This window comes from Cynocephalus volans, chromosome 2, assembly GCF_027409185.1.
Source record: "Cynocephalus volans isolate mCynVol1 chromosome 2, mCynVol1.pri, whole genome shotgun sequence".
Lineage (NCBI taxonomy): Eukaryota > Metazoa > Chordata > Mammalia > Dermoptera > Cynocephalidae > Cynocephalus > Cynocephalus volans.
Window position 1 is genome coordinate 9,660,412 of NC_084461.1, and position 14,376 is coordinate 9,674,787.

At 38.8% G+C, this 14,376-nt stretch overlaps 1 protein-coding gene across 1 annotated transcript in view; it reads left to right on the forward strand.

The window, feature by feature from the left end:
* The first annotated feature begins 885 nt into the window (after positions 1-885).
* MARCHF6 (membrane associated ring-CH-type finger 6) overlaps positions 886-14,376 on the forward strand; it is a 72,697-nt gene continuing 59,206 nt past the window's right edge. The window contains exon 1 of the mRNA XM_063085468.1: positions 886-1,141. Coding sequence (XP_062941538.1) covers positions 1,123-1,141 — 19 coding nt within the window. The 5' untranslated portion in view covers positions 886-1,122. The remainder of the gene's footprint in view (positions 1,142-14,376) is intronic.

A 14,376-nucleotide genomic window follows, 5' to 3' on the forward strand; every position in this document is an offset into this window, starting at 1 on the left:
CCCACTTACACAAGGGGAAAAAGAGATTGTTAGCATTCTTAAATCTATCAGTGTATTTCTGCTAAGTCATGAGCATATTGTTCAAACATTTTTTTGAAGATGGACAGACTTCTTTGCTTCTAATCAGGCCATTATAACGTGGTGGCCCTTCTCATCTGTATTCCCTAAGTATCTTTTCACTTAGAGAAAAAGCCAAGGATTATGGTGAGGAAGGGTGGCGCACTGATGGGGACAGCGTCGGCCTTTCATCAATTCTTTCATCAGCCATTTAGTTCTGGCCAGGCAAGCGTCCCTAACTCAGTCCATCAATCCCCGTCGGCATCTGAAACAATTTCCTCAGAGGCGGGTCATGTTTCAAGTCCCAGCCTCAGCGGTTTATCGAAGCAGCCCTTCCAAGTAAATGCAAAAGTCTCCCTGGGTGGAATTTTGGTAAAGTCAGTGTCTGTCTCTACATTTCGGTGATGTTTTCGTCCTTTCTCAAAACCTGCACACCCCGGTGCTGAACACACATGCTTATTCCCGGGCCCACTCTAGACAAAAGGCACCAGGATCCCGGGGCGGGGGGCACAGCGCCTCAGCCATTCTTCAGTATCCCGAGGACCCGGACTTTGTCTCGCCCGTCTGCGGGGCGGGCGCCGGGCTCGCTCACGCTGCTCTGCTCCCGCGGCTCTGCGCCTTCTTTTCCCTCCAGGCGCGGCTCCCGCTTACGTTTCTGCCCCGCTGTCTCGCGCAGCCTTCGCGACAGGGCTGACGTGGTCCTACACCTGCGGACAACGGCCCCCCAACCGCCGCCAACAGGCCTCACGAGCCGAGGCTACCGGAAGTGACGCCCCTGCCGCGGAGGGCGCCCCGCCCCTTCCGGCCCGACGCCCCGCCCAGGCCTCGCCCCTCGGCGCCCCCGCCTCTCCCCCTTCTCGTCGCTCGGTTTTCTGTCAAGCTCTTCCTGTCCCTCTCCCCCTCGCTCCTTCCTCTCGCTTCCTCTCTCGCACCTGAGCACACGCACCTGCCCGGGCCCGACTCTCGCTCCCTCCTCTCCTCCTCCCCCTCCCTCCCTCCCCGCTCGGTCCCGGCCGCGGGAGCCTCGCGGCTGCGTCACCGCCGCTCCCCCCCACCCCCGACAAGATGGACACCGCTGAGGAAGGTAAGTCGGCGTCGCCGCGGCGCCCGCACCCTGGCTCCGGCGTCCGGGTTCGGGCCCGTCCCGGGGTTCGCGGCGCTCGAGGCGGGCGCCCAGACCGTTTGCGTCCCCGGGCTGGCGCGAGGGGCGGTCGGGCCGCTTGGGCCGGGAACGGAAAGTGACCCCCTGCGCGCCCCCCCCCGGTTGTTTCCCGCCTGCACCGGCGAGGGAGGCGGGAACCCTGCCCGGGCCGGGGGCGTCTGGGCGGCTGGTGGCCCAGCCGGCGTGGCCTCCCCCGCCTCCACCTTCCCGCCCGTCCCCGGAGGAAGGGGCCGCTTGTCGTGGCGGCTCGCGGTACGGGGGCGCTTTCCACACCCTTCCCCCACTCCGTTTTGTCTTCCTTTATGTCTTCTCCCTATTGCTCGACAGGCCCTACCCGCCCGCCGCAAAACTTCTTTGTTGACTTTTGAAACTTCGCGAAAAATACCCCGCCAGGTGACGTCCGAGTGCAGTGGACTGACCCTTGTTAAAAAGCCTTGCCCTGTACTTGCCTGTTTACTAAAAGCGGAGAGAAAGGCCCGGGGAGATTAGGCTAAAGACGGAGGCTGTGTAGATTTCTTTTGTTTCGGTGCAGTTTATGTTGTTTTAATCCCTGACACCCGTCAGGAAGGTTCTGTTTGTTTTGTTTGGTGACTGCGTGTGTTTTGGGGTATGGTTGTTTTGAACAAACTGACCCTTGTGAATGGAATACGTAAGATATAAACATTCACACCTCATGAGTATCGAAATGCATTTGCTTACCTACTGAAGGTAGTGGGTTGTTATTAAGCGGTGTTGTCTTTTTAGAGTCTAAAATAATTTAGTGAGTCTGTAGAGGAAATAACTAAATTATCTTGCTCTTGATGTTCTGGTTATCAATGCAGATAGTTTTATGCTTTGCGTATATTTATGTGGGGATAAGTGTCTTCCACCTTATGGATTGCGGTTTTCGCAGTTTTCAATTAAAATGAATCACGGAACACTGTCATGGAGTGCAATAATGAGTGATAAAAAGTTTGATATGATCTCTGTAATAAGTTGATAAAACTTGATTTATCGTTTTTTAAAGAAGTCTTTCCTTAATCAGTAAAAACCTCAACTGTATGTAATGACATGTGGCACTTGTATGCACACAGCATACTCAGTACGTTCACATTTGGTCTTCATAACAACAGCCCTGTGGAGTAGGTAGGTATTACTATCTTTTATAGATGTGGAAATTTAAGCTTAGTTGTTTTAATAGCTTGTCCAAGGTTCAGGCACGTAGTAAGAGGCAGATTTGAACCTAGGTATTTTGATTGCAAGTAGTTTCCCTTTCATTATGCCACCGTTGTATTTATTATATACAATGAGTGAAGCTAATTGCCACTGGAGATTTCTTTGGAAAAATAGTAAAGTGAAACTGCCAAAGGTTAGGAATCACATTCTTTTTGAATGTTATTTAGAAATTACATGTGGCAGGTGGTTCTTCTGTATAGATTTCCATCTACCTAGATTTAACAATTTTTTTGGATCCAAGTTTTAATGAATAAATCTAGTAAGGCATGTATTTATTTAACACTTGATATGTATCAGCATATTGTATTAAATTTCCGTTATTTGGGCCTGGGTAGTTTACATTTATGGTGAGACAGTAGTCAGTGGTAATTAAGGAATTGCAAAATCTCGAAGTGGATCATGAAAGAAATATTTTCAGTGTACTTCTAGTGCTTCAGCATATTTTTTACCTTATAAAATTATAACGGGGTAAGGTATAAATGATATTTATTTATTGACTTGAACACTGTTACCTTTTAAAGTAACTAACATTTACTGAGGACAGGATGTGCAGTATGTACTTTACTAAACACTTTGTATACATCACATTTAATTCTCTCAACATTTTTAGGTAGGCAGTATCCCCATTTTACAGAAAAGGAAACAGATAAGGTTAGTATAATTAAGTTGCCCAAGGTCACATAGATAGTTAATGGCAGAGGCAAGATTCAAACTCGTGTCTGTCAGTCTGCATACTTAAATTAGATAGTTATAGGTGTATACCAATGTCCATTGTTGAAATAATTTATTTTTGTCACTTCCTTTATAGGATGAATCATTTATATAATTTCATGAAACCTTATTTTATATTTGTTTTATGAAAGTATTAGTCATGAAATGAAAGTGGATTTTAATACTTCTCATACCTACTTTTGAAAAATTCCAAGTTATAATAAGTCTTCTGAAATTTTCACAGTCAATTGAAATTTAACTTAAAATAACACTGGAAGGAAAGAGAAAGTTACAGAGGACTTCATGATAAAAATGATAAAGTGAAGATGCCAGAAAGCTTTTAAACAACTGTTCTATTTGTTAAATCAGTTATTATAGATTATTTCTTAAATTAAAAAAACTATCTTTGCAGGATACTTGGAAAATATGGCTAAACATAAAATTAAAGTTAAAATATCTTTTAATCCTGTTACCCACTGTTGAAAACACTGATAATGTTGTGGTTTACTTTTTTTTTTTTTTTACATTTTAATATTCTGAGCAAAGAGATTCAGAATGCTTCTAAAATACCAACCAACCAGTGCAAACAGTGTAACTCTTCCTTCCCTTTTAAAAATAGCATGTTGCTTTCCTTTAATGGTATCATATATGATATTGTAATGCTGAGAATGTTTTGTATTTGTAGTAAACAATACCAAATTCTATGATTTTGGCCTTTCATAACAAGTGTTTGCCAGATTTTAAAGATCTCTAAAGTGTTTGGTGGATTAAATTATATTTTTGTAAAATCAGGAGGTTTATAATTTGTTCTCATAATACAGGGATAAATGAATCATTCTTATTGTTTGTATGTAGTTTGTATGAGTGCAGATGTGTTATATAAACTGTTATCCATGATCAGATCTTTAAACGTTAGAGCTGGAGGGGCCTTAGACATTTCAGCCTCATTTTATTGGTTAAGATACTGCAATGCACTGAAATTTTTTAGTTTCAGGAAAAAAATCTGTCCTTTGCTCAAGGATACTTTTTTTTTTTTTAAGGAAAAGCACTGCAATACTACAATAGATATTGCAAGCAAGTATTGATGTATGAGGCTCTCATAGAGATGTTATTAAACATTTTATCTTAGTGAAATGCTCATATTTCAGTCCACTGATACATACAGCTGATTTTTTTTTTCATTTTGCTGAATTACTGCTTACACTAGCAGAATGTAATGCAAAAATCTTATTAGTAATTTTTAGATGGGATACCAAAGCAGTTGTTCCTTATGCTTTATGTAGCATTCATTTTAAAGGTGTGAAGCTGAAGTGTATTGCAATTGATCATGTTCTATATCCTCTATGGCAAAAACTTTAAGGTAACTCAAATTTAGAAGAAATGAGGAAGTCGTCAGAATCAGACAGCTAGTTACTCTCTTTCTAGAACCACATGGTCTTTCATCTCTGCTTCCAGACATGTCTGTTTCATTCTTACTACAGATCAACTTTCATTGCTTTGGCATGCTTGTGTCCAAGCATACATGCATTTATTTGACAAATGTTTATTGAGCACCTGTTATGAACCAGTCACTATTTTATGTACTTGGACCAGTCAGGGAACAAAATAGAGAAAAATCCCTTCTTGCATAGATAGGGCTTACATTCTAGTTGTTAACTTGGTAGGGGAGGAAGGGAAGACAGAAAATAAACATGTAATAAATTATATGGCATAAGTAGGAGGTTTCAAGTGCTGTGGAGAACAATAAATTGGGAGGTAGTAAAGAGTGCCAGAATATAAGGGCAGGGGTTTGCAGTTTTAAATATGTCAGTAAGAGAAGGGTTCCTGAGAAGTAGCAGAAGAGGAGTTAGCCATGCAAATGCGCAGTCCAGGCTGATAGAATACAGCCAATGTGAAGTCTCTAAAGCAGGTGCATGCCTAGAATGTTCAAGAAATAACCAGGAGAGCAGTGTAGTTGTAATGAAGTGAATTGAATTGGGGGAAGAGTAAGTATATGAGGTCAGAGAGATCATGGTCAGTGGGGAATGTAGAGGGGTAGTGCACATGTAGGACTTCCATTGACTTTTATTTTAGTGAGACAGGGAGCTATGGGAGGGTTTTGAGCAGAGGTGAGGCATAATTATCATGCCATGTTGTCAGTAGCTACTGATTGACTCTTAAACCCAAATTTCTGGGAGCTAGAATCTAATTGGCTCATCTTGGGTCAGGTGCCTACCCTTGATCCAAGTAGATGGGAGGTAGTGGGAAAGGTAATGTAAGAACAAAAGTCATGACTGGCTGTGTCCGTTCTTGAGCTGGGCAGACATCCCAAAAGATATCTGCTATGTTGTTGACCCGGAATGCTTCTTAGGCTAAAATGCTGTGAGTGATTAATGCTGGGCTACCTGGATATCCTCTTCCATACATCTACTTCCAGTTTCTTCCAGACCAGGCTTATTTTAGTGGGTTTTACTTCTCTCCTATAAGGTCATGCAGATCACTTATTTTTAGTATAATACAGGTAGACTGGAAAGAGTTCTTAAAAGGGAACAGGAAGTAAGAACGCCCCCCAAGGGAAAACTTATTAATTCAGACTATATTTTAGAATGCTATTGCAGTGGGCTAGGCAAGATATTACGGGAGCCTAAGGCAGTGGGAATGGAAAGAATGGGAAAGAAGAAACAGATCAAGCTAGAATTAATAGAATATAGTAATTGGTGAAGTAATTAAGATGGGGAGGTGGAGTTAAAAATAATTGATTTCTAGAGTAGTTTCATCAGCCAGGAATGGGAAGAGATAAGTTCAGTTTTGAATATTGTTTTAGTTTGCAAGGCCTGCCGTAACAAAGTATCACATACTGGTTGCTTAAACAGAAACTTATTTTCTCACAGTTCTGAAGGCTTGAAGTCCTGTGCAAGGTGTTGGCAGTGTTGGTTTCTTCTGAGACCTCTTTCCTTGGTTGGTAGATGGTTTTCTTCTTGTGTCTTCTCTGTGTGTGTCTATATCCTAATCTCTTCTTATAAGGACACCAGTCATTTTGGGTTAGGGCCCACTCTAAGGACTCCATTTTAACTTGATCACCTCTTTAAAGATCCTGTCTCCAAGTACAGTCACATTCTGAGGTACTGGAGGTTAGGGCTTTAACATACAAATTTTTAGTTGCCCCCCCCCCCCCTTCAGACCATAACAGGCATGATGAGTTCTTGAAGGCTTGAAAGATACTGAAGCATTTCTATGAACTTATTTCTTATAACTTAACTTCATTATAATACCCTTTTTACTTTTCTTTCTCTCCTCTTCCCAACTCCCACCTGATGGTGTATTCTTTAAAGACAGAATCAAGTCAATAAAATTTTATGTACACACAATAAAATTTACCCTAAAAAGCATGCTGTTCTGTTAACACGTTTGAGATAGAATTGGAGAGTCTGTGTCTTTATTTCTTCTCAATTTATCAACTATTGAATACCTACTATGTACCTAGTACTAGTGCCAAAAATGTTTCCATCATAAATTTCATTTCTTCCATTCTCAGAAATTGCAAAGTGCTTAAAGATACTTCTATTGAAGACCATTGATGTGGAGCAGTGGTTCTCATAGCTTGGTCTCAGGGCCCCTTTACACTCTTAAAATTGAGGACCCAAGGGACTTTTGTTTATGTGGGTTGTATATAAGATATTTACCATATTGGAAATGAAAAATGAACTTTAAAAATTAGAATATTTAAAATAACAGTAAACTCAATACATTAAAAAAAATTTTTTTATGATGAGTATATTTTCCAAGAGAAAAATTTTAGTGAGAAGAGTAGTTGTTTTAAATTTTTACAAGTCTCTTTTATGTCTGGGTTATTAGAAGACAATTGAATTCTCATCTCTGCCTTTGCAATCACTCTGTTGCATATTCTTTGGTTAAAGTATATGAAAACTTGGCTTCACATAGATAAGTGGTTTGAAAAATAGTATTTTCAGATAGTTTTGTATGTTCTTTGCTATTATGCCAAAACTTAACAAATAGTTTCTTAATCAGCGTTGTAACTAAAAACATGTCAATCAGCTTTTGAAATTTTAGTCAACGTTAAAATTAAAATCCATCGATCTGATGTTGTGGAATAGAGTATAAAAATAGACCCATATCTACTGGACAATTGATTTTTGACAAAAGTGCAAAAGCAATTACGTGGAAAAAGTAATTTTTCAATAAATGATGCTGGAAAAATTGAATATTCATTGGCAAAACATGAACTTTCAGCCACAGCTTGTGCCATATACCAAAGTTAACTCAAGGGGATGTTAGACCTAAATGACAAACCCAAACTACGAAACTTCTAGGAGAAAATATAAGAGAACTTCTTTGTGATTTTGTGTTAGGCCAGGATTTCTTAGGATGACACCAAAAGCATGGTCCATAAAGAAGAAATTGATAAATTCGATGGCATCAAAATTGAGAACATCCACTGTTTGAAAGACCCTGTTAAGAGAATGAATATGGGCCACAGAAAATGTTTGCAAAACATATCTGATAAAGGACTTCGTGTATTAAAAAACTCTGAAAACTCAGCAGTAAGAAACAACCCAGCTTAAAAAATGGCCCAAAGACACTTTACCAAAGAATACTCATACATGCACCTGACTATTAAGCATATGAAAATATGCTAAGTATCATTAGTCATTATGAGATACCACTTCACACCCACTAGGGTGGCTGTAATCAAAAGGGGCAGATAATAAGTGTTGGTGAGACTTGTGGAGAAATTGGAATCTTTATCCACTGTGGGAATGTAAAATGGTGCAGCTGATTTGATAGTTCCTCAAAAAGGCAAACTGGGTAACCATATGACCCAGCAATTCCATATCTAAGTATATACCCAAGAGAATTCAAAATATATGTTCATACAAAAACCATACATGGATGTTGATAGTGTCATTATTTATAATAGCCGAACAGTAGAAACAATCTAATTGTCCATCAGCTGATGAGTGGATAGATGTAGCCTATACATAAAATGGAATATTATTCAGCAATACAAAGGATGAAGTACTATTACATGGTACAGCTTGGATGAACCTCATAAACATGCTAACTGAAAGAAGCTGGTCTTGAAAGACCACGTTTTATATGGTCCAGTTTGTATGAAATGTCCAGAATAGACAAATCTGTATAGAGATAAAGTAGTGGTTGCCTGGGACTGGGGAAAGCGATGGAAGAGTGGCTGCTGATAGTTATGGGATTTCTTTTGGGGATAATGAAGATGTTCTAAAAGTGAATTATGGTGATGGTGCACAACTCTGTGAATATACTCAAAACCACTGAATTGCATACTTTAAATCGGTGAACTTTATGGTCTGAATAAAACTTAAAAAATTAAAACTACTATGAGATATCACTACATGACTTATTACAGTGGCTAAAATAATAATATAGAGATTGGCCATACTAAACCTTGGTGAGGATGTGGAGCAACTGGAATTTCCATTTTGGTTTCTGGTGGTAATGTAAAGTGGTACACCACTTTTATTTTTTTTATTTTTATTTTTTTTAAAAGATGACCGGTAAGGGGATCTTAACCCTTGACTTGGTGTGGTCAGCACCACGCTCACCCAGTGAGCGAACCGGCCATCCGTATATGGGATCCGAACCTGGGGCCTTGGTATTATTAGCACCGCACTCTCCCGAGTGAGCCACGGGCCGGCCCGGTACACCACTTTTACAGGGGAGTAAAAATCAATCCTCCAGGATACAGGCGAGCCAGAGTTGATGGTTGGGCATGAGGATGGAGTTGGGATACCACTGTGTGTTACCTGTGCATGGCCTGAAGTGTGTTGGGTTCTCATCAGTAGGGCTGAGGGAAGGCCGTCATTAAAACAAACCTTGAATGTCCCTCCAGCACCCTCTACTGACAAAGCTTAACTGAAAAAAAAAAAGTGCTTAAAAGAGTTCATTCTCTTATCACTGGACATGATTGAAGAGGGAATTTGGAACTGAAAGGAGATATGTTGATAATTGGCTCATTCCTGCTGAAACTGTTGGAGCTGTTACCCGTGCTGCTGAAACTCGAAGTTGCCTACGGCTTCCGGGAGAAGCACCGCAGTGACTTTTCTAACTACTGCAGGAGTCTGCAGTACCTGCAATTAGCTGACACTGCCGGTTTTTAGAGCCAGAAGTAGAAAATGGTTTCCCTCCTCCTTCTGATCTCACAGAAGTGCTTCTCATTAACAGAATCTAACTCAAGCCTAGTCAGCAAGGAGGCCAGAAAATGTAGTTTTCAGGCTTCCAGGAACAACAGTACAGGTGGATTGTTAATTTACTAATGATTGTAATCTGGAGACATAAGAAAAATAACTAAACTTTGGGATACATAGAGAATTGGAATTTTTAAACTGCATTTGTGAGGCCTACTTCCAAAATCCACATTTTTTTTTATGTTTACTTTCACAGTCAAAAAGGAAATGTTTTTTGTAAAATTTGAGCAGTTAAAAAATTTTTTTCCTTGTAGTTGTAAAAGTTACAGTGAAACACTCGACACTTTGGGAGGAGAAATCAACCAATTTCCAGAAGAGGGACCTCCTATGTTATACCTGACCAATACTCAAAACTGTCAAGGTCATCAAAAACAAGGAAAATCAGAGAAATTGCCAGAGCCTGAGGCATGTATTTAGTTGGGCCGCTTCATTGCAGGCACTTAGGATACATTATTGAACTGGATTGTTGGCTAGAAAAACTCTGAAGGGATGGGCCAGACCTAAAGCTGGTGCTGACTTCCACAGCAGGCTCCAGTTTGACAGCCTCCTCTCACTGGTTGTTTCCCTTCCCTCTCATCTCCTGGGTCATCTCCTTACCTAGTCACTAAGTATTTGAAGTTTATCACTTAAAGAAACTATTATTTATTGAGTCAAGCACTCTTCTAGTAACTTTAAAAGGTGTATTTGTGTGAAGATATTAGATATTCAAATAAAGCAACAAAAATTCCAAAAGGATTAAATAGAAGAAATTTGTCTTTGGAAGCCAGGAAGAGCTTTGCTTAATTTCTAATTAAGTTTGTGTTCATAAGATTAAGATGCATTAATATCACTTTGGCTTCAGCAGGATTGTGATTTTATTGCATATAGGTCTGATGGGAATGTTAATCCACCACAGAACCTACTTCATGATTTAATTTTCAGTAAAGGACTTAGGCTAGACATTTTGTAGACTTTACTCACTTTGTAGCCTTGGCCTTGTTATTGTCTTGAGGTTTCCGGTGCTGGGATTGGTCCTAGTATGCAAAACAAGTTATTCATTCTTTGAGTTTCTGTGTTGGTAGTAGTCGTGCTTGCTTCATGTTTTTGCAAAGCTGCTAAGGTCCCATATAAGATAGAATAGGCTGTTAGGTTGAAGTCACAAATCACTCCCAAACCTCAGCAACTTAAAGCAACAAAAGGTTATCTTCTCACTGACCAATGGGCATAAGGGGGATGTGCTCCCGCTAATTGTAGTCACTCAGAGACCCAGACTGATGGAAGCTCCATCCCTTACCGCATGCTTTCACAACCATTGAGGCAGGAAAATGCAATACGATGAATTGTGTTCATTAGCCCCAGACGTCTACTGAGAAGGGGTATACATCCCTGTAGCTCATATTTCATTGACCAAAGCAAGTCACATTGTCCATACCTAATTTCAGAGGTAACGAATTGCAGTTCTACCATATGACTGGGCAGAGGAAAAACAGAAATATTTGGTGAACAGTGCTGATGATTTCCACAGTTCCTAACAATATTAATTTCTACTTGGTTGGATGAAACAAATGTGCTCATTGGGATAAATTTAATCTACAACTTCATTAGACCACATTTTAGAGAGGGAAGAATAATTTTTTTTTTCATGTCTTTACTTTTTCTCATTTGCTTTTTTCCCCAGATGTCTATTTAGACACTACTGTAGAAGGTCTTTCCTTTTTATTTTTTAAAGTATGATTTCAATTATACTTTACCTTATTTACAGTAAAATTTACCTTATTTAGTGTTTGTTTTGACAAATGCATGTAGCTAGCACAGTTGAGGTATAAAATAGTTCCATGACCCTCCAAAATATCCTTGTACTGTTTTATAGTCAACCCACTCCCCTCCCACAGCCCCTGGCAACCGCTGATCTTTTTCTGTCCCTATAGTTTTGCCTTTTCCAGAATGTCATAAATGGAATCATACAGTATGTAGCCTTTCGAGTCTGGGTTCTTTAACCTTAATATAATACTTTTGAGATATTTCCACATTGTTGCATACGTCAGTAATTTATTCCTTTTTTATTGCTTAGTATTCCTTTTGTTAGGGGTATACCTTAGTTTATCCATTACCCAGTTGTGGAATTCTTGGGTTGGTTGTTTCCAGTTTGGGTGAATTATGAATGAAACTGTTATAACATACTCACATAGGTTTTTGTGTGAACATAAATTTTCATTTTACTGGGTTGAATACCTATGAGTAGGATTGCTGGGTCGTATGGTAAGAGTATTTTTTTTTCTTTTTGCCAACTTAGGTAAGTAGTAGTATCTTACTGTAATTTTTTAAAAATATTTTTATTGTAAAATACACATAACAAAGTTTAGTATTTTAATGATTTTTAAGTGTACAGTTCAGTGGCATTAGGTATAGGCACATTGTTGTACAACCATCCCCTTCTTATTATGATTTTAAGTTGCATGTCCCTAATGACTTGAAAATTTTTTCATTTATATTCTTTCTTTGGTGAAGTATGTATTCAAATCTTCTGCTAATTTTTTTTTTTGACTGTTTTCTTATTACTGTTAAGACCCCAACTAGTAAACTGGACAAAGAACTTGAACAGATAATTCACAAAGAAAGAGAACTTGGTAAAGTGTGTGGAAATATCCAGCTTGGCTAGTAATAAAACTACTTTTTAATTAGCTGCTGTACTACCTAGTTAGTTATTTTTCATCCTTATATTTGGTAATATAATGTGTTTTACTAGAGGAAACAGTCTGCTGTGCAAATAGAATATAATAAAGTTGTAGTAGATAATAAGGATACATAGAATATTAACATTATGAAAAAATAAAACATTCAAAATAACTTGATTGCACGATGAGGGTAGTTGGGGAGGAAGTATGATAAAGTCAAAAGGAGTGCTCTTGGAATTGGGAGTTAATTTTTAATCTTCATTTCCTACTTCATACTTCAGTCTTCATACTTGGGTCTCAGTAACTGAAATAGAATTAGCTAATCTAAGGTTTCCAACCGGTTTTCTGATAGTGTGACAATTCAGTAATATCCCAGATCTCTTGCATACTGCTTTCTACTTAGTACTGTATGGTCTTGGATGTGTTACCTTATCCTATCCCTTTCAACTTCAGTTTTCCAAACTGTAAGATTGGTATTGGGAGGATTAAATGAAATAATGCATTCAGAGTGTTTGGAGCAATGTCTAGACATGGTAGGCACCAAATAAAGGGTAGCTCTTGCTATCATCACAGTTAAAAATTTTGTGCTTTTTAAATACTTTTTTCTTTGAGGGAATGATTACTGTTTTTAATTGCCTTCATTAAAGGTCCTTAGTACATTATACCAAGAAGGAATTAAAAGACACTCAAGATAAAATACCAGTTAATTACTTAAGATTAATTTTGAGAATTAAAAAAACATCAATTTAAATTGATTTTGAAGAATACCATGATGGAGCAGAAAATTAATTTTCATTTCCCTTATCTTCCTTTTTCTCCTAAGACCCAATTAAAGGGGGCTAAAACCCCACAACAACTTGAAGATCTTTATTTTTTTAAATTATGTCTGTATAATATTGTTAATGGAAATATTGCTATGTGAAATAAGTGGTCATTCTAGTAGTTTTATAAAATATATTTTGACTTAAAAGCCTACAGCAGTATAGAATGAGTATTAAACCATTCATTAGAAGTTTTTATACTTCATTATACAGTTAACTACAGATGGAAATAGATAAAAGGAAGATATTTTTTTATGGGACCTGATTAGAACAGACTTTAAATTTTTTTAATTGACACATAATTGTACATATTTATGGGGTACGGTGTGATATTTTGATACATATATACAATGTGTAATGATCAAATCTGATCAATCAACGTATTCATTACTCCAGACATGTCTCATTTCTTTGTGTTGGGCACATTCAGAATTCTCTCTTCTAGGTAATTGAAAGTGTACAATAAATTGTTGTTAATTATAGTCACCCTAGGGTGCTAAAGAACATTAGATCTTATTCCTCCCTTCTGTCTGTAACTTTGTATCCATTAACCAACCTCTCACTGTCCCTTCTCCCCCAAGGGAAGATTGTTAAGAGTTAATAATTGCTGCTTGGAAATAGTGTTATGTTAGAATTCCCTTTAGAATATTTTCTTTCCCACCAGAGACCTAATCTGTCATTGTTTTCATATAATCAAGACTACTTACAGTAACAAACGGATTACTGCACTTTTTCTTCCTCTTAAAGAACAATTTTGGGACTATTTATTAATTCATTTAAAAATAACAGTATCACACACATTATGTGTTAAAATAAATCCTTTTTCTCCCCACAAATATAACTATATATTCCAAACCCCCAAATTGTGGGGAGTGGATTTGTTTTATATTTGCAAATCTCTTTAATGTCTAGTTTAACTGGAAGCAGCTGGAATTTTTCATCTGTGGCTGCATTCAGTCTATTGTCTTATGTGGTTTCTAGAAAACACCACTGTAAACTGGCAAGACAATGAGTAAAAAAGATGTCTGAGTGTTACTAGGAAAATAGTTTTGACCTTGCATTCTCTCTGAGTGAAGTACTCTGGTCTCCAGGGATCTTAGTTCTCTATTCTAGACCCTGGGGCTTGATTTTAGATTTGTTGTGTTTGTTTAGTATTGTGTTTGTTGGTTTGTCATTTGGAAGGATGGGAGTCTTCTGAAAATCAATGTTCTGTCTAATATGTGTGTGTGTCTATGTCCCCCAAGTGGAGATCCTGTGTCTCTGTCCCCTCTCCAGTCTTTTTCCACCACTTGGATGCTGGTTATTCCCTTGGAGGGAGTGGGTGAGTGCTCCCGGGAGTTGAACGCTGCCTTGGTCCATGCCACGGTCCCTTCCACAGCTTTCTCAGGCCACCTGGGGCTGGGTCACCTAGGTGGGGGTGGTCTGCATTGTGGGTTGAGCCCACCAAGCAACCAACCGGCCTCATCCACGTGGATATTGCTCCTCCTGTTGTTCTTGCATCTAGTTGGTAATGATGCACCAATAGAGCTGTGTAT